This window comes from Euprymna scolopes, chromosome 2 (genome assembly GCF_053919585.1).
Source record: "Euprymna scolopes isolate OS-2025 chromosome 2, ASM5391958v1, whole genome shotgun sequence".
Lineage (NCBI taxonomy): Eukaryota > Metazoa > Mollusca > Cephalopoda > Sepiida > Sepiolidae > Euprymna > Euprymna scolopes.
The window spans coordinates 190,463,417-190,484,474 of NC_136483.1; the positions used below are offsets into that span (position 1 = coordinate 190,463,417).

The 21,058-nt window shown below is 33.2% G+C and overlaps 1 protein-coding gene across 2 annotated transcripts in view; it reads right to left on the bottom strand.

Annotated features, from left to right (window-relative positions):
* LOC145299974 (cytochrome P450 3A6-like) overlaps positions 1 to 12,074 on the bottom strand; it is a 59,958-nt gene extending 47,884 nt beyond the window's left edge. The window contains exons 1-4 of one of the 2 annotated variants that reach the window (XM_080144448.1): positions 11,674 to 12,074; positions 6,676 to 6,772; positions 3,938 to 3,990; positions 2,919 to 3,015 (exon numbers count right to left, since the gene is read on the bottom strand). In XM_080144448.1, the coding sequence (XP_080000574.1) occupies positions 2,919 to 3,015; positions 3,938 to 3,990; positions 6,676 to 6,772; positions 11,674 to 11,747 (321 nt within the window). In that variant the 5' untranslated portion in view covers positions 11,748 to 12,074. The remainder of the gene's footprint in view (positions 1 to 2,918; positions 3,016 to 3,937; positions 3,991 to 6,675; positions 6,773 to 11,673) is intronic. The other variant, XM_080144447.1, reaches the window with a different exon arrangement.
* Between the last annotated feature and the right edge of the window lie 8,984 nt (positions 12,075 to 21,058).

Consider the following 21,058-nt stretch of genomic DNA (forward strand, 5'->3'; position numbering starts at 1 on the left):
GCCTTTACCCTTAACTGGGTACTTTTCTACAAGGAGGGGTCGCTTTTTTCGCCGATATTTTCAAACGTCATCCCCTCTTTTCGATTGACTAGCCTTAATTTAAACCTTCACCACTTCCAGTTTGGCGATGGATGCAATGGCAAATGACGTCACGTTTTTTTATGTTCTTTTTTTCCTTTGTAATATGGGTTTGAGCCTGCCTGCCTACTACCACTTTTTTTATCTTTTTTTTTTTTTGCTCAACACACACCTCCAAACCCAGGCTAGTAACCGATAAAATACTAAGTAAAATTCGGTTCTGAATTTACGCTTTTTTGGAGGTTGAAGGTACACTCCCCAGTGTAATAAGTGATACTAAGAGTATACTTTGAATTAATTAAGATTCTTTCAAGGTCATGACTGATGGAACAAGAGCATATCCACTCCCTCTCCCGTTCAAAATTCCATGCAGATTCCCGAGTTCAGTAGTTCGACTCATTTTAATAATACAAATTATCAATACTAATCTAAAAAAAAAATTAGAAACAGATACAAACAAATATTCGTAATCTAAAAGTTATAGTTGGAAATTAAATGAGAGTATGGTACTCTTATGGATTTAATAAAGGGTTCCATTCAAAATTCTGTACAAATTCCCAAGTTTGACAGAAGGATTCTTGAGTTCACTAAGAAGGGCCAGAATTTATTTTTACTGCAATAAAGAGGATATGATCACCGAAAGTTAGAAGGTTCTACTTATAGACACTGGCGATAGGAACTGACCAATCAGATGGAGCCACATTCTACTAGCAACCAATCAGAAACCAGAAATGCTATATAAAAATATTGAATTTTTTAGCATTTCGGCACAATTTTTTCATGTCAACACAAGAAAGATCTTTTGCTCTTTGCCTGCAAAATCCGACTTATACAGAACAGCTATTCATCGAAAACTTTTCATGTCCAGGACTTGTACAGAATAGCTACCCATTGAAAACTCTTCTGAAATTAAACATGGCTTTCAATTTAAGAGTATTCCTGTGGATTTAATAAAAAATTCCATTCAAAATTCCATACAAATTCCCAAGTTTGACACAAGAATTCTTGAGTTTGACAAGATACACTTGAAGAAGTTCGGAGGTTACATCAGCTAAAATGTTGTGAGAATAACATTCAAAATGAGTACAGTTGTCCAAAGAATCCAAATAATAATAATACGAATACCCAATCCTCATCTCAAGAATTACAAATATGCTCACTTATTGATGCATTTATAAACCATTATACAGCTGTGTCGTTGTTGCATCCCTATGTCCATCAATAGAAAATCACTCGGACACCAATGTTAATTTATGGAAAGGTTCATTCAAAAAGAGAAGGATAGTCACAGAAAAGACATCAGACGAAGGGGTTGCTTTCATATGCAAGAGATAGAGAAAGAAAGACAGTTGGGGTGGGGAGCAAACGGATAAAGAGGTCTATAGCTTTTTTTTACTCACATTCACCCTTAACAAGGCTTATCTCCACTTGGACATAAAGGGCTACTATTTGGGACCATGCCTAGGAAAGTTTAACAAGATGTTGGTTTACATTACATTTAAACTTTTGTATATCAATACAGTAAGAGAAGTAGGTAACAGGAAGGGAATTCCAAAGTCTAACTGTTCGAGGAAAGAAATTATTAGAGTAAAAAGTTTTCTGGCATTTAGGGACCTCAATAATGAAGGAGTGTTATTTTGTTGCTAAGTAGGTTTGTTGGGGATATGTACATCGAGGGGGCACAAGTGCAACAAGTTCATCAGAGCACATTCCATTAACATATGTGTAAAACAGGCACAGAAATGCAACATTGCAGCGATGGGACAGGGGTTAGAGCTTAGTTGACAAAGTGGAACCTGTTAGATTGAGAACCCTTTTTTGGACTTTATCCAAGAGGGAGAGACTAGTGGTAGATGCACCAGCTCAGATGTGGCAACAATACTCCATGCATCGGCGAATGGTTGCTTTGTAGATGTACAGGATACTCTCAGGTGTGAGTAGTCTTCTAGCATGATAGAAGGAACACACCTTCTTTGCAGCAGCATTCGCAATGTTTTTGTGTATTTGTTTCAGTTCATATTGTCTGTTAATGTTAAGCCAAGGAATTTGAAGATAGAATTCTCAGGTAGGGTGTTATTTCTCATGAATATCGGTGGTTGGAGAGGCGTTTTGTAATTGTTAAAGGAAAGTAGCTTAGTCTTACTAGCATTAAATATTACTATCCATTCCAATACTGTCTGGAGGTCATTTTCTAATGATTCTGCCATTATCTTATATTTGTGTACATCCGTTCTTCCCTTGTGCATGTTATAGAGCATTGTATGATCAGCCAATATACCCATCTCAGATACAATATTATCAGGGAGGTCGTTAATGAATATCAGGAATAATAATGGTCCAAGGATCGATCCCTGAGGCATTCCCGCATTGATGTTATGCTGTTTGGATGTACGTCCATCAATGATAACCTGGATCGTCCTATTGTCTAAGAAGGGTCTAATAATATTTAATACTAGCTACATCTAGTTTTATTGTGCTATAACTCCGTCCTCTATTGAGGATAGTGCCTTGTATATCAAGTCGCATTCTCCTTTTATCTTATTATTATATTTTTATGTCTTCTAAATAAACTAAAGAATTCATATTCATTAGAATATTAGTTCTTTTGTTTTTTCCGTCTCAATCACTTGGTGTTATGCATTGTTTCACTGGATTTTAATGAAGATAAAATGGCCCAAATCTCATATGTAAATTTTTATTATCAGAAATAACCCTCTCTGTCGAAGATGTAAAACATTCTTCCTTCTTTCATTTCCACTATTCTGACCTTCTTTGAAACGAAATTAGATTTGGTAAATATAATAACCGGAATAATGTTAGCAACAAAAAGGATTACTTACAGGCCGGTTTGTAAAATTAGAGAATTTTTTTACCATCATTTCTCCGATAATTTCAGGGTCAGCAATGACTAAAGTGGGGAAAGTTCCAAAAAACATTCTGCAGAAATATAATTATAAATACATTTCATCAAAAGAAGAATAAGAATCAGAAAAGTCTCTCTCTCTCTCTTTCTCTTTCTCTCTCTCTCTCTCTCTCTCTCTATATATATATATATATATATATATATATATACTTAATTTACTCACATAAAATTAATATACGAAAGTATAGATTTATGCGTAAACTTTAAGTATTTACTTCAAAAAGTGCTCAATACTACGTAGGTAGAGCTAAAAAAAAGTGCTCAATATGTAGGTAGAGCTAAAAAAAAAAAAACACTAACCTAGTTTTAAAACAGATCAAAAAACTAAACAGAGCACACGCAAAGGAACAGGTTAACCAGAGGCCAAATAGGCCTTAGTCCGATAAATGCAAGCTCATTGGCTGATAGGAAGGGCGCGGTGGATACTAGAAAGCTGATTGGCTAACTAAAATCTCAATAGAAAAGGATCATATAAAAACGATAAACAACCACAGAATTCACACATAAGCTTGAAGAGTCCTAAAGTGGATGAAACGCGGAATATTCAGTGTAGCTTAATCGCCATATATATTTTATAACTTACTAACTTTTATAAATTACTAACTATATATATATATATATATATATATATATATATATATATATATATATATATATATATATATATATGAGGTGCTATAAATAAGTTTCCAAACTTTTTTCGCATGGGCACTTTTTATTGATACTACACACATAAAACTCTAGTTCCCTTCGAAGTAATCTTCTCCGGCTACAATCCACTTGTACCATTTCAACAACTTCTCAAAGGCCCCATGAAAGTTCTCTTGTGTGTACGTGTGTCAATCCCCCTCACCACAGCTTCTTTCATCTCCTCAAAACGTCAGCCTCTAAGGTTTTCCTTTCATCAAGAATAATTTGTTCAAAAAAATTTCTTACCCATAACAGTCGCCATATTCCTTCTTCCATATAAAAAATACTTCTAGAAAACCCTAGAATAAAAGAAATGTGAGATACATAAATCACCCAAATAAAAGACTTTTAAAAGTGATTTAAAATGAGCCTAAACTTTTCAAATAAAATCTAAAAAAGTTCATTTTAAAAAGCAGTAAATACAACAATTTTTTTCATAACTTCTGAGTTGATTAAAATTATGAAATTGTTTTGAATTTTTTTTTTTTTCAAAAATAATAATTTTTTTTTAAAAGTACTTTAAAAGCCAGAAATGACTAAGATCTCTCTGATTTCCTCTCCTCTGATTTCGAACATGTGGTGTAATAGGGAAAAAGTTAACTGAGTAATTATCTAAAACCAAGCTTATCTCTTTCTATTGTCAATGCTTTGACCCCCATCTGACTCCAATTGAAATGAATGGCTCTCATCTTGAGGGCGCTCCATGTTTTGACAAGCTTCTGAGAATTAGCTTAACCTCTGATCTGAAATGGAACACATACATCAAATCCGTTGCCAGATCACTGGAAAAATGGTTGGATCATTCTATTGCTCCAGTAAGGTATCTCACTGCTGATACAATTCTTTACTTGTATAAGAGCCAAATACGTCCTAGGATGGAGTACTGTTGCCACATCTAGGTAGGAATTGATCAAACCACATTATTCTGTCTTGACAGAGTTCAAAACCGACTTTGTAACCTAGTAGGCGATACTATTTTCACTGTAACCTCTTTCCCACAGAAGAGACGTTGTGAGCTTGTCTCTGCTCTATTGTTATTTTCATGGCAATGAGCTCCAATCTAAGCCCCCCCCCCTCGCCAATCTTTCACAAAAACACTCGTCTAGCCAAGGCTACTATCAATAATGTACCCTACTCTTTACTGGTGCCAAAACCTAAACGTGGATTCCGTGAACAAAGCTTCTTTCCTAGAACTGCCTACCTATGGAACTCTGTTCCGCTGGTTTGCTTTCCAGCTGACTACAATATTGTCGTCTTCAAGTCCAACATAAACAAGTTTTTTTTTTAACCATCCTCTTAAATCTGATCTGAGTTTTTAATAATATGTTTTATATTACATGTATGGGCTTGGCTCAGAGGCTAATGAGGGTAGAGCATTGTATGTTTTGGTTTCGATTGTAGCTGATGGCATCCGAGTCATATATATATATGTGTGTGTGTGTGTGTGTGTGTGTGTGTGTGTGTGTGTGTGTGTGTGTGTGTGTGTGTGTGTGTGTTTAGTTCAGATCTTACTGCTATATATTAGGTTCAATGTAATAATTGACTGAAAATTGTCTCTTTAATAATAAATACATAATTTGCATGAATTAAAATGTCATATTTAAGCGTATCTTACGACCAGGCAATGCCAGGTGGCCTGCTAGTTTTTTTTTTTTTATAAAGATTTTAGCGAAATAAAAAACAAAACAGCAGGAGTAATCTGTCGTACATTAATTTGTGGTAGAAAAATAGTAAAACCGTTTTGATTGATAAAACTTTTCCCTTATTTGCAGCCAATTATGTACATTTGTTTCAACAAAAAAAAAATAATAATAAATTAATACAACAATAACAAATAAAGTATACAACCAAGAAATGGTGAACTTTTTAGAATAATAATTATCTTTGATTTAGTTATTTTATTTTTTTTATTTACTCACGTTCACCCCCTAACAAAACATATCTCCACTTGGACGTAAGGGGCTACTATTTGGGACCATGTCTAGGAAAGATTAATAAGATGTTGGTTTATGTTACATGTAAACTTCTGCATATCAGTACAGTCAGAGAAGCAGGTAGCAGGAAGGGAATTCTAAAGTCTAACTGTTTGAGGGAAGAAACTATAAGAGTAGAAAGCTTTCTGGCATTTAGGTACCTCAACAGTGAAGAGGTGTGATTTGGTTGCTAAGCCAGTTTGTCGGGGATATGAAGTCAAGAGAGCGCAAGTGCAATGTGTTCATTAGAGCATATTCATGTCAGGATGGGAAGGGGTTGGAGCTTAATTGACAAAGTCGGACCTATTAGATTGAAAACTATTTTTTTTTAACCCTATCCAAGAGAGAGAGACTAGTGGTACATGCACCAGCCCAGAAGTGGCAGCAATATTTCATGCATGGGCGAATTATTCTTTTTTATAAAGGGCCATCACTTATCCAAGCCCGGAGGCCACCCGAGGATAAAGGTTAATGCGTGTATGGTGGTTACTAATCATTACTGGTGAAAATTGGATATATTTTGATTATTTAAGAGGGTGGCTCAACAATAACTTGTTTATGTTGGACTTGAAGACGATCATGTTGTAGTTAACTGGAAAGCAGGACAGAAGAGCCGTGTTTCTTCGGGCAGGCAGTTCTGGGAAAGAAGCTTTGTTCATGGAATTTGTGTTTAGATTTAGGCAAAGTTGGAGAATGGAGTAAATCTTTGGTAGTGGTTGTAGCTAGAATTGATTATAAAACTTCATTTTAAATCCAAATAGAAAATTGTCATTAAATTCGCATTGATTTTTTTTTTTTTACCTTTTACTTTTAAATTGAAAGTAACTTTTGAAGCTATCCTAAACCATTTCCTATTTTCCTATGATTACATCAGATTTCCTATAAAATTATAATTCAGCAATTAAATAAAAACAAGCAAAAACAAACTATAAATTATAAAAGACTTACATTCAATTCGTTAATAATTAAAAAAAAATATATCAGTAAAATTAAACTTTATGAAATACTCACTTTCCGGGTCATTTCAATAATATTTCCAAAATAAGCTACTGGCTTTGGATGTTTGATTCCATATTGACTAAAAAAGCCAAAGTTTTTTCTTCCATTCCTGCAAAAAGAAAAGAATCATTCAAAGGTGGAATTAAATTATCAATACTTAAATATGAAAGTGAAAATAGTCTTGGACAACGCTGGGCCGGGATAGCTAGTATGTATTATAATCAATTCATGTTTGAGTGCACCAGTCCGCCCTAGCAGAACCCCTCCTATAGCTATGACTTTAAAACCAAGTAACGTTGTTAGTAGCAACTGCTTCTGATTGTAAAACTAATGTCTGTGGTCTTGACATCTGATTTCCTTGTTTTTGAGAGCAATTTTGTTTTTGTATTCATTCAGAACAAGTGATTTTGATGAAGCATTGAACACTAGAGCACTTTAACATGAATTGAATTGAGTAGACAATTGTAAATCTTTATATATATATATATATATATATATATATATATATATATATATATATAGCTCTATCTCATATTGAGCACTTTTGAAATAATGAGAGTTTTAAGTTTATTTTATCAATATATTTGAAATGGTTAAATTTTTATTTATATATATATATATATATATATATATATATATATATATATATACATATATATATATATATAATATAATATATATATATAATTATTTCCAAAGCCAAACAACGCTGCAGCTCAGAAGAGCCATGACAACCAACAAACTAGAAGTCTGAGACTCGAGTTTCGCTCTCATTTGGGCTCATCAGTTAGACACATCTGGCTCAGGATTCAAAACACGTCTCTTGCATGCGAAGCGAGTACTCTGCCACTTGAGCAACTGCGCCACACGGGATCATATATAACCCAGATAAACTCAATTTTGCAAACGACAATATGGAGTTTGCTTGTTTTAACATCAGCCTTACAGGATACAAGCCATCTCCAAAATTAGTTGAGGGCATCAGAGATTTTCTCATCACCAACTAATATTACAGGAGTTAAATTTTTATTTAGTCTAATCAATCAAGTTTCATATGGATTTGCCTAGGCAATCATCAAGTCACCTTTCAGAGAACTGCTGAAACATAACAGCAGGTTTTACTGGGATGATACATTGGAACAACTCTTTCAGCAGTCAAAGGATAAAATCTTAGACAGCATCCAGGATGGCGTCCAAACATTCAAAATAAATTGTCCAACATGCCTGAGCACAGACTGGAGTCAAACAGGAATAGGATTTACTCTACTGTAAAAACATTGTGAGCGCCCATCTACAATGGACCACCTTTGTGAGCCAGGACTCGGTGCTGGCTCTCGATTCACTAGACTTGCTGAAAGCCGTTGTACACTGATTGAAGGTGAAGCTTTAGCCACAAAGTTCTGCTTGGAAAATTGCAAAATGTTTGCTTTGGGCTTCCCCCACCTGATATTTGCTATCAATCACAAACTCCCCATGCCACTATTCAACAATTGTAACTTAGACAAAATTAAAAATTTCAGGATATTAGACATCAGAGAGCAAACTCTGATGTACTAATTCAAGGCTATATCAATACCAGGTAACGCCAATGGTGAGGCAAATGCTATGTCCTGTATACCGGCACCTACCATCAAAATCGCAGCAGTTGAATCAGACAACATGGAAGAAGCGTTGCAAGCTGGGATAGAATCTCAATATAACCAAGAAACATCTCCGATCAAAATGGCATGCATACAGCAAGAGGCTAAGATAGATAACCAATACATGAACCTCATGGATACAATAGAAAAAGGATTCCCTGAACATAAGGATCTTTACATTTAAATCCCTAGTATTCAAGGAAGGGCGCATATTAAACTAAAAAAAAAAACTGTGCCATGAACTTATTGACTAGCTGCATCTTGGCCACCAAGGGGTCAATAGCATGAGAAGCAATACCACACAACGATTTTTTTGGCTCAGTATGGGTGCACAATTGCAAGAAATGTGTAATCAATGCAAGCATTGAAACGAAATTGCCGCAATCAAACCATAAAGAACCTACAATCAAGCCTGTTCACTCAGACTATCCATTCCAGTCAACAGTGACAGACATTTTCAACATGGCTAGATGGAAATATATGATATACACTAACAGATATTCAGGTTGGACAGAGGTATCTTCAGTATACAAAGATGCCAGGGTATCCACAGTATGCAATGTTCTATGTAGATACTTTGTGAATTATGGTGTGCCAGAGGAAATCGCTTGTGCTAGTGAACCCCCATATAACTTTGATGAATGGAAGATATTTCTTAAAACATAGGGTATATCTCTGCAAGTGTCATCAGCCTATAATCCGCAAAGCAATGGCAGAACCTAGGCAGCTGTCAAGCACATGAAGCGGATACTAACAACAAACATTAGCCCCAATGGTTCACTGGACACAGACGAAGTGACAAAAGCACTTCTACTCCATTGCAACATATATGTGCATCACCTGCAGAACTTCTATTCGCTTATCCCCTGAATGACCACTTACCAAACCCAACAAAATTCCACTGTGAATGACTGGAACTCGCCGATATGCGTGAGAGGGCCATCAATCAGCGGTTCAGTAACAACACCAAACATACTGAAAACAGGCAACAACTCAACCCATAAAGAATCGTGAAACATGTGTTAATTCAAACTCAACATTGATACAAACCCACACACTGGGACAACACAGGCATAGTTATTGAAACCTTCCCTCACAGACAATACCGCATAGTGGTCGAGGGCAGCAGGAGCACCACACTCCAAAACTGCCATTACCTCTGCAAAATAAACACAGGTACTTGCAACCTGACCGATAATGATACCCTACCAGACAACTTACCAAACGACAATATGGGCATTCATGCCCCACAATCACCTATTCTACCCAACCCAGTATACCCGGGAAACCCACACCCTCAAACACAAATAACGCCAACACTACCTTCTACACCCAGAATGCAAATTGAGAATAAAACTCCACAAACAACAGAGATAATACAGAACAAAGGACTAGAGACCAGGTCTAGAACTGTCCATAAGCATAACATAGGCTTCCAATTAAAAAGAAAATAAAAATGAACGTGTTTTTTTTTTTGTTTGTTTTTTTTTAGTTTTTACACTTTGGACTTTTACACTTTTTTGTTGTTTTAATTTACAATATATTATTTATTGATCTTTTATCTTCAATTTGTGATATATAAAACTTTGTTACAGTAATTAATTATTTAAATTTAAATAGACATTTAATAATGGGGGGGTAAAAAACGTTTGTCTAAAATATATTTATTGGAAAGAGCATACAATTTCACATTGACTCTGAAAATATTGTAAAAATTGAATCAATAGAAAAATTTTGATAGATTTTTAAAGTTTAAAAATTGAAAAATATTTATCTCGTAAAATTCAATTGATTTCATTACGTAAAAAAATGGCTGCATGGAAGCGCGCAGGCACTTTGTAAACACTTTTTTAAAAAAATAAAAATTAATATTTATATTACTTTTTATACAAATTTATTTTGGAAGTATAATTCATAAAGAAAATAAACAACCCACTTTTAAAAGAGAAATTAAGAGTTTTTTCTTGGGGGGGGGGTATTCACAGTTTCGTGTTAGGAGTGTCAAAAATTCCCCCAAAATTCTGATAAACCTAATGCAGTAGTACTAAAATAAAAAATTTAAAAAATAAATGTCGCGTAAAATATTTGAAATAATTTATTTTTATAAAAACCGTAGGTCTTTATTTCGTTTCGTTCGTCATTATTTCCGATCTGATTTTTTAATAAACTATTATTTCTCTAAGTTCCGTGTAAAGACTCCATTGCTTTTTTGCTAGTGATTTCAACATTCAAGCGTGTTTTTAATATTACAAGCGTAATACTAAGTAGAGTTTAACTCGAAATGGTTTCGCATTTACTAATATAAAAAAACATTCGGGTCAAGGTCAAAGTGTAGTATCTGTTCTTCATACACTTCAATTTCTTGTTCTCTGTCAGTGGAGGAGAAATCCTTCACGACTGAGGCAATTTTTATTTTTGTTCCATTTCTCCACATTAAAAAACGACCCTGGTGTCTAACTCTGTCTCGTAGGGAGGCATTGTAAATAGGAACAGTATTTATTCTTGCACACAAGTTTCATCGCATTATGTTCAGGCCCCTAAACTGTGGTTTTACCGTCTGCGTAAACAAAAGTAAAATCTCATTTTTATCTTATTGACATGGTAGAACTTTACCGAAGTTTCTGCCACGAATTGTGTGTGTGTGTGTGTGTGTGTGTTTGCATTATGTGTGCGTGTGTGTATATGTATGAGTGTGTATGTGTGTGTGTGCGTGTGCATGTGCGTGTGTGTGTGTGTGCGTGCGTGCGTGCGTGTGAAGAGGCGTTAGATAAACAAATTCAATTAGAGAACGCGTTTAAAGTCATAAAAGTTATGAACATTTTCGATTACTTGTTCCTACTTTTGCAAATTTCTTTGTGGGCAGAAGTTTTAATTAAACACATACCCAAAAAGTATATATATATATATATATATATATATATATATATATATATATATATAGAGAGAGAGAGAGAGAGAGAGAGAGAGAGAGAGAGAGAGAGGTTCAGCCAGTCTGATGAGTCGTAGTCGATGAAAAACACATGTCAGTGGATAATTATATTTTAAAAACAATATGCCGCTCCCCATATGGGGGTACCAAGGGAAAATTATTCGCAACTCGCATTTAGGTAAAAATGCACTTTCGTAAAGAATTGAGTTCATTCAAAACGTACCGCAAAAACAAAAACAAATAACACACACACACACACACATACATACATACATGCATACATACATATATATATATATATATATATATATATATATATATATATATATATATATATATATATAAAAGAGGGGGTAAGTTGATTTAATTCACGATGTAAATAAATGATTTTTATCCGTTCGATTTCAATCAAAAAGTATTAATAATAAATTATGAACTTACAGATAAAAAGTGAGTAAAAAAAATAATATGACAAGCAGAAAGTTTGGGATGTACAAAACTCCAAATAAATCCATCGTTATTTTCTTCCAAACAAGTGGAGAAATAAGTTACTTCGTTTTTGTTTTTCTGCTTCGTTAGTAAAAAGCTGTCACTTCCTTGTAGCTGCTGAACCAAATAAAACTGATCAAAACAAAAATAAAAGACGAAGAACCTTTCGACATCAGTTGTGATAAGAGTAATTTTGATAGCAGTAGTTAAACGAATAGGCGGCTGTTTTGGCCTAGATATGAAATGCAACTAATCACCGGAACGAGCCGAAAACAGGGGAATACAACGATTAGGGCCAAAAAGTGATCTTCTCATTAGCTCGAGTTAAATTGTTTGAATTAGGGAAAAGTGAGTTTATACATTTAGTTAAATATGAAAAAATAATTAAAAGAAGACTAAATTAAAATTCTCTCTCTCTCTCTCTCTCTCTCTCTCTCTCTCTCTCTCTCTCTCTCTCTCTCTCTCTCTCTCTCTCTCTCTCTCTCTCTGAGTTTCTGCTTCATACCAGAGGCAATGACGAGTGACGATGCTTTCAGGGTTGCCAGCTTGGCTTTTTTAAAGCCAAATTTCACGAATTTGGCTTTTTTTTAAGCAGTTTGGCTTTTTAAATTTTTGTTTGGCTTTTTTTTCAATTTTGGCTTCAAATTTGGCTTTTTCTGATAATTTTATATAAATATTTATTAAATATGGATTATTAAAGAAAAAGTTATAATAAAGTAATTTAAACAGTTCGTTGGATGTCAAAACTTGTAGATTAAAAAAAAAACTTTTGACCTCCCACTCCCATTCATGGATTTACATGAGGAAAACAGTCAGACTAACATTTGTCATATCAGGAAAAAATCTTTTTCTAAAGAATAAAGCCGCCTCCACCACCACCACCACCACACCCCACCCTCTCGCACTAAGGGATTATCACACCTAAATGTTTAATCCGGTTTCACAGTTATTTACTAAATGTCTATATGGACCCTTTCAAAGAGTTGAGTATGAAACCATTTTGGGGACATTTTTTAGTGTTGGCGCCTTGTCTCTGCCAATTAGGTCACTGAGTATATTTCCTCTGAAATAATTAATTCTTGTATTTTTCGTTTGAAATTCTTTAAAAGTAGTGTTTTGAAATTAATTGAATCAATTTATTTTGAATTTATAGAAATTTGAAAACTTATAACTATAGCTATTTAAAGTTGTATTTAAAATGAATATTTTTTAAGTATTCATATACTTTTTCCTTAGTAAGTCCCAAAAGTTTCATTAAAAGTCAATAATTATAGATTTTCTAACTATCTTGGATTAATAGACATATTTGCCTTAATAATGACGCATAGATTGTTCTTGGAAAAAAGTCTAGTTTTAGAGTTATGACTAAAATTAAATTTATCAATATTTTAGAGATATTTTAAGTTGATACCTCCAATCCCCTGATTAAATTTGGTCTTCTGATGACTGACATAATTCTTTTAAGAATATGATTGACAAATAGAAACTTATGTACAAATTGTACCAATAAATATGGTATGGAAAAAATGGCACTAGTAAAAATGGTAAGTAGATGTGGAGTCTAAGATAATAACCAACTACCTTTCAATTATGCTGTCATCTTAGAAATATGTCGATTATACTCACATGTTTACTCATTTTAAGTGTTTTCTTCATATTTCATGTGTAATACTAAATAGATGCTAACTCCAAATGGTTACTAATGTCATAATCGTAAAAAAAAAAAAAAACATTTATAAACATCTTTTTTATGTAATCTGTCCCCGTTGTCAATCAATGCTTATATTAAAGTGTAGTACCTGCTCTGATGACCTAACTTTATCTAGTCTGTCCTTAGTCGATGAAAGAAAAATTCTTCTAAATTGGGGTATATAATTTTGGCTATGGGAGATAAATTCTGTGCCTTTTACTTTTTAAGGCAATTTCATTTGGTTTTACAATTTTGCCAGTCAGACTTAGAGATAGAAAAAAGTTATGATGGCCCGAAAATGAAGGATCATTTTATGTATAATTTATATGCGAAACTAATTACTTAATTTAAATTATAAAATATTCCTTTTCTAGATGTTCACACGTAATCTTTTAAAAAAGTAGAATTACATTTTTAGGAGGGATAGCTGAGGGTCCTCATCTACTTTAAAATATAGATATAATTTCATTTTAATTTGACAAATTTCTTAATGTTATCCTGGAGCTTGTCCCTAAAAATACACAGGTGAAAATATCAGTTCCAAATAAATTAACAAGAAAACTCTTTGATATAATTATGCAGTATAGAGTTTATACGAAAGGCTTTTGAACACAGATGGAACATATAAAACATTAGAAAATGTTGACTTTAGTGCCAAGTTCATTCAAGAAATTAATAACTTTACATTAACTGCTGGCACACAAGTGGACAAAAACTCAAAAATAAAAGAAGTGAAATTGAGATGTCAAGCTATGTTACGAAGCCTTACATCAAGTAGAAAAAAGACTTCCTGACGCTGTCAACCTATTTAAAGGGCTCTCATTTTTAAACCCGGACAAAGTTCTTAATCAAAGATTAAGAGCAAAGTTTGAAGATTTGCCATTTCAACATATTATGGAAAATAATTCTATTATCGAGGCACAATACAGAAAGGTTTGTTTGGTAGAATGGTGTGAAGAACCGTATTTTGCAGAGAATGGCATCCCCCCAGATTCTCTTAAATTCTGGCAAGGTGTGGCTAAACATGATCATTTTAAGGAACTTGCAACATATGCTTTAACATGCCTAATAACCCCCGCAAGTAATGCAACTGTTGAAAGAATGTTTTCTTTAGTTACTGCTATCAGAACAAAACCTCGTAACAGAATGCAAAGTAAAGTACTGGATGCTATTGTAAGAGTTCGTTCTTACCTTTTATATAATGGAATTTGTTGCAAAGACTTTATATGCACAACTAAAATGATACAGCTACACAACAGTGATAATCTTTATAGTCAAGAAGAAACCATAAATAATGATGAAATTAAGTATTTAGAAGAAGTTTTCCACTATTTGCCATAAATTTTCAACTTATTACTTTTTATTTTCAGGAAGAATCGTGTTTCTATTTGCTACCATTGACCAAATTTACATAAGTTCTTTTGCATTGTTATAAATAATATATATGTTCATATGTGCCTTTTATACAATGTCATTTTACTCCATTTGAAAATGTTCCATTAATTATTGTAAATACATTCAATTCTTGCGATTCTGCATCTTTCATGTGTATATAAACAAATCAGAAAAACTGAACTTTTTGGACAAGTTATATTTCTGTTACCTTTCTACCACATTTACCTCTGCTCTGACATTCTATTCACATGAACTATCACAAACATTTATGTTCATAGCTGTGTTTTAATTCAATATTCGTTTTATTCTTGTTTTGATGTTTTTTATATTTTCTAAAAATAAACTGAATGAGTTCAACCTTATTTATGTAAAAGCCCAACTCACTTCTTCATTCTCTCATGATTTTTGTGTTTGTCGTTATATCCAATCTGTGATAGTAATTAATGAAAAGTATTTTGAACACATTTTTCAGCTATATTGAAGATGTTGACTCTCAAATGTTTGTGTTTTTCCTCTGTTTTATTTTCTTAATGCAAAGTCCTTCTTTATGAAATTGAAACCGTAGCCTCTTTGATATATTTTTAAGGGAATTAAAAAATATATTTAGATAAATAAATTCACACTGTGAAACATAAGTCTATATATTTTTAAATCGTACTGGAGGATGTTAAAGAAAAATAACATGTGAAAATGTTATATTTAAATAATTTAAGTTAATAATCTTGTATATCTCCTTTCGCAGATGAAATTCTGGTTATATGCCCTTAAAATGCTATCATGTTAAAATGGGTGATCACTCTATGTTTATATCTGAGACTGATCTCTCACTCTAAATTCGAAAATACACAGGTTTTTCTAAGATATACAAACGTAATTGTTTAAAAAAGTAGATCTATTCATTGGGGGGGGGGGTCCTCTAAAGTTCTCATTTACAAATTTACCAACTTTTCCTTAAATTATTTAATATTAAAATAATACTAAATATTCTTCAATGATTTCTTGTATAATATTTAACATATCTAAACTGTATAATTTATTGTAATGAGATTATTAAAAACCATTCTATGTTAAATTAAAACCGAAAATATGCTTGGAGGAGGAGGAGGGGGAGCATATTTTTCAGTTTCAGTTTCGTAGGTAACATCTTTGTCAATAAAAACACTACAAAACTAATACAGGAAAAACTGCAGAATTTAATTAAAAACTTCAATATAGTCAATTTTTCTTTAATCTCCAATTTGGCATTTTTTTGGCCTTTTTTACTTAAAAATGTGTTCGGAGGCGGTATATTTTTCAGTTTCAATTTCATAGGTAACATCTTTGTCAATAAAAATACTACAAAACTAATATAGTAAAAAAAATACAGCCAATATAGGAGTTAAAAACTTCAATATAGTCAATTTTTTTTTAATTTTCAATTTGGCTTTTTTTTGGCTTTTTTTTTACTTAAAAATTGTGGTTTGGCTTTAGAATTTGGCTTTTTTTTGGCTTTTTTCCCTGCAAAATTTGGCTTTAAATATTTTTAAAAGTCTAGCAACCCTGATGCTTATTATAGTTATTTAGGAACACATAACACAAGGGTCGGAAAGTGGGATTAAAAAGCCAGCACTGTGGCCTGCAAAAATGCCTGTGCAACTCGACGGCGATCCCCGATAGGAGCGTTTCAGGCGATTAGCAATGAACTAAATCCTGGGAGGGTTGAACTCCTAGAACTGAACAGGACCAGAACCAGCAACATAGCACATTCAACAGGGGAAAGCCATTTAAAAAATAACCTAGACTATGTTAGCTTTGGTGCTGCTGCTGCTGAGAGAAAAAAAATCACTGACTGAGATGCCTATCATATGCAGGTTTAAAAACACCCTGGACAAACATCCAGACTGTATACATCTTCTGACGTTTTACATTACTTGTCACACGTTAATATTTTTTGACGATTTGATTTGATTTAATTTAAAATAGTATAACTGCTCATGGTGATATTTCCTTTTGTTTATAATGGACTATTCTGGTCTCTTTATTCTTTCCTTTCTTCGTTATCTTTGACTGTTTATAAAACAGATAGGGAGAGACAGGGTTAAGAAAGAAAGTGGGAGCCAGGGCGGGGGAGGGGTAAGATGAAATCAAGGGTAATAGAAGACGCACAAAATAAGAGCAGGGGTCATATAACATACAATGAGAAAGAGTAAAAGTGATAGATAGAAAATAATTAAGACGAGTTATTTGCAAAAGTATTACTAGAACAATTAAAATAAGATTTTTTTTCAAACATAATTCAATCTCAAAGCCCTAAAGAAACAAATGTTGATTAACTCGGCTTTTTTTCTTCTTTTTTTCTTACTCTTATTCACCCCAAACAAGTCATATTGTCATTTGGATGTAAAGGTTGAATATATGTTAAATATGGGGTCATATCTATGGGCTACTATATTTGGGGAGTTTAGCAGCGAGGTATCCGTTTACATTACATTTAAATTTCTGCATGTTAGTAAACTTCGAAAGTAGGAAACAGGGAGGGAATTCCAAAGTTTAACAGCCCAAGGGAATAAACTATTGGAGCAGAAAGCCTCCCCATATTTAGAGATTTCTATAGAGATGAGGTGTGATTTTGCTGATTTTCCGGTTAGTTAGGAATATTTACATCAAGGGGGCACAAATGCTATGAGTTCATCAGAACACATTTTAGTAAAATAATGGATGCTGTGTAGACTCTGATATTCAGAAACGGTTAGTATCTTAGTGGGTGGCGTGCAGGGGTCTGGTGATGTTCAGTGGCTGACTACTTGGTTACATGTCCCAAAGTTTCAAGTATACGATCTAGTATTAAGGAATATTATGAGAAAGGAAGATAGTTTGAATATGATTGAATGTCCCATCAGGTTGGATGTCAGGGGCCATCGCCCTCCTGATCACAGTTGGTTTTGGAAAGAAAAAAGTATTTAAAAAATAAAATCATTTTGTTTTTTAAGATTTTTACATTTGTTGAGCTTCATGTCATTGAAAGTTTATCCATTTTTAGAAAAAAAAAATTGGACGTTCAGAGATAACCTGCAAAAGAAAAGGAAACAAGTGAAGATGGTAGAATTAGGAAAAATGGTTCGAAATAGAAAAAAAAAGTAGTTTTATTTAACATAAAAGTTCTCCGAGTGGAAGTACATTTAAAGTTGTGAAAAGCTATAAATACTTGGTGCTTTACGTTTCTACATTTTTTTAGATGAGGATTGATTTTTATTATTAATTACATTTATTGGACTGCTGTTCTCATCTTGAGTGTTATAAAGAAACAGCTAAATTTATATGCACGTTTATTCCTGTTTTTAACTTTTACTATTCAGCCTTGGTGGCTGTATAGTTTCCAACTTTCATTCGAGTGTCTTATGGTTTTGTTTAATTAAATTAAAGAACATGCCAGTAATATAAATACTTAAATTATCAACTTACATTTAATAATGTGATAAAGAATTCATTTTCTCAGGACATGTTGGCCAATTGGAATTATTATTGATAAGAATTATTTTCGGTATTTTTCGAAAGCTTAAGAGACATCAAAGGTATATAACTTTTGCAAGAGAATAACATTCAGAAATAGGCAACTTTGTATGAATGTATTACAGCTTCATCTAGTATACATTACGAATCCATGTCGTCCTTATAAAGCTGGTTAGCTGGGTCAGACTACTCTACTATTCAAGGAAATACAGCAAGGTGGAATACAACAAGGCTCAATCATCTCCCAACTGCTCTTCATTCGTGTGTGAAATGCTATCACCAAAGACTTGCACTGGTCTGTTTTCTAGACATTCTTGTATGCAGATAATGTCTTGCTCGTTTTTAAGAGTAAATTCAACCTAGAAGGACAGACAAGTGGAGTTTGATCTCCAACCAAACATCAAGAAGATAAAGTATTTAACCACCGGTTATCAAGTACACTAAAGTAATACAATAACACAAACTGAAACATTAATTATCTGAACATTTATTGAATTAAAATAAATTCAGAAAATTTTAAATGAATAAAAGTTATTATATGAAAATGTATGACTTTTAAAATTTATAAATACTTTTGGACAATCATTATTAGGAGTAACTTTTTTATTTGAAAAAGGAAGACTTTTTTACAAAAATTTAAGTTTCATAATAAATAAAAGCACTTGTAGAATTTTCTTCATCTCTATCCCTACGTTTTGTGTATGTCTCTGTGTGTGTCTGTGTGTGTTCCTCCTTCCTCATAAGTTCCGAAACGGCTGAGCCTATCTTTTGTGAATTTCACACAAAGTTAATTTATATGTCTGGCAGTGTTCTTAGATATATTTTGGACAGAAATTTATCTGATAAGTATTGAAAATCGAAAAAATCCGTTTTTAAAAATACATTTTCTCTCTTATAGATAAAAAGAATAATTTTTCAGGGGAAAAGTTTAAGTTACACCGGCAAGGGAGATAATCAAATTTCAGCAAATTATTTCTTCTTAAAAACGCAGATTTACTATAATCTGGAGATATAGCTTAGAGCATTTGACTACAGATCGAATGATTCCTTGTTCAAGCCCGGGTTTACCTCATCATTTTATTTTTTTTCTTTTAATGAGTTTCATTTATGATAAAAGAATAGATACTATTTAAAATCGCCGCAAATCATTTATTTGTTTCCATATTTTAAAATTAAACATTAATCAGAAGTGACTTCTCCAGGGCATTTATCGTCAAGCCCAAATGTCTGTTGACGTGATATTTTAAACAAATACAGACGGAATTTGATGAACGCCATTATCATTATTTTTTGTTTTTTTGTTGGTTTTTTTTTTTTTGCAACTTAGTCCACCAAGCAAATTATTCCTCGTAATATATAATACTCAATAGACGATTGATTCTATATTGATATGTACGCAATTTGCATAAATTAAAATCTCATGTATTGTACGATCGAGCAATGCCGGCCTACCAATTACTAACATTTTAATTTGATATTTTTGTGTAGAGTCTTATTGATTTGTCTCCCCCTGTTCTAAAAGTAGTCCTTCAAAAATGAAAACAAAAAATGTCCAAAATAACCAAAATGCACAATTTCCTTATCTAAATCCCTTTATATGATCAGCAGAAGATTAATAGTTCTTTTCAACATTTTTTTTTTTTTTTGTGGGGGTTCACTGTTTATCAAGATCCGGAAGAGGCCACTAAGGATGTTAGGGAGACAGTGAGAAAACACTTCGATAATCAGTAATGGTGGGATTTGGGTAGGGTTTAACTATATAAGAGAAATGACTCAACAAGAACTTGTTATAATCAGCTGGGAAGCAGCCCTGCCCTATCATGTCCCACAGACGCACAGTTCTAGGAAATAAACTTTGCTCATGGAATTTTCTTTTAGTTTTAGGCACAGATAGATGGAGGGAGACAGTTGTTGTAGCTAGACAAATATTTGTTTGGGAATATTTTATGGTGAAGGGGGGCATAGATTGAAGCTCAATTGAACTCCTACCATACAAGTAATGACAGATCAGATATATTCGCAACATCTCTTTTGTGAGGAAGTAAGAAGGAGAAATGGCCTTGCTCATTAGATTTTGAAGACAGTTTTGTAAACCATCAAAATAGGAAAGGGTACTCTTAATAGCTCCACTCCAAATGTGGCAACAGCACTCCATCTGGATGTGTTTGGCTCTTATATAGGTACAGAACTGTGACTTGTTATGACTATTTCAAAAGTAGCCTCTCTTCAACCCATGTCATTTTTCCCAACCAATCAAAGCATTTGACATCCAGTAATCCTCTTTTATTAATATTAGTATTCTTTGTTGAATCTGAAAAAATGACTAATATGAAAACTGTTATGAAGCGATGTACCTTTGTCTCAGTGGGAGTGTGGTGCCAACACCCATTTTATGAGTCGACACATCTAGTAAAACCCAGATATTTAATACTTAAGTGCTTAAACCCTCATCTTGCTGACTCCCAACAAGTAAATCAACCACTATATTTTTGATAGTTACGGTTATATGTATAGTAATTGCTAGCAAAGGTTCAATTTGTGTGTATTAATTACTAGCAATGGTTCAATTTGTGTGTATTAATTGCTAGCAATGGTTCAATTTGTGTGTATTAATTGCTAGCAATGGTTCAATTTGTGTGTATTAATTGCTAGCAAAGGTTCAATTTGTGTGTATTGATTGCTAGCAATGGTTCAATTTGTGTGTATTAATTGTTAGCAAAGGTTCAATTTGTGTGCATTAATTGCTAGCAATGGTTCAATTTG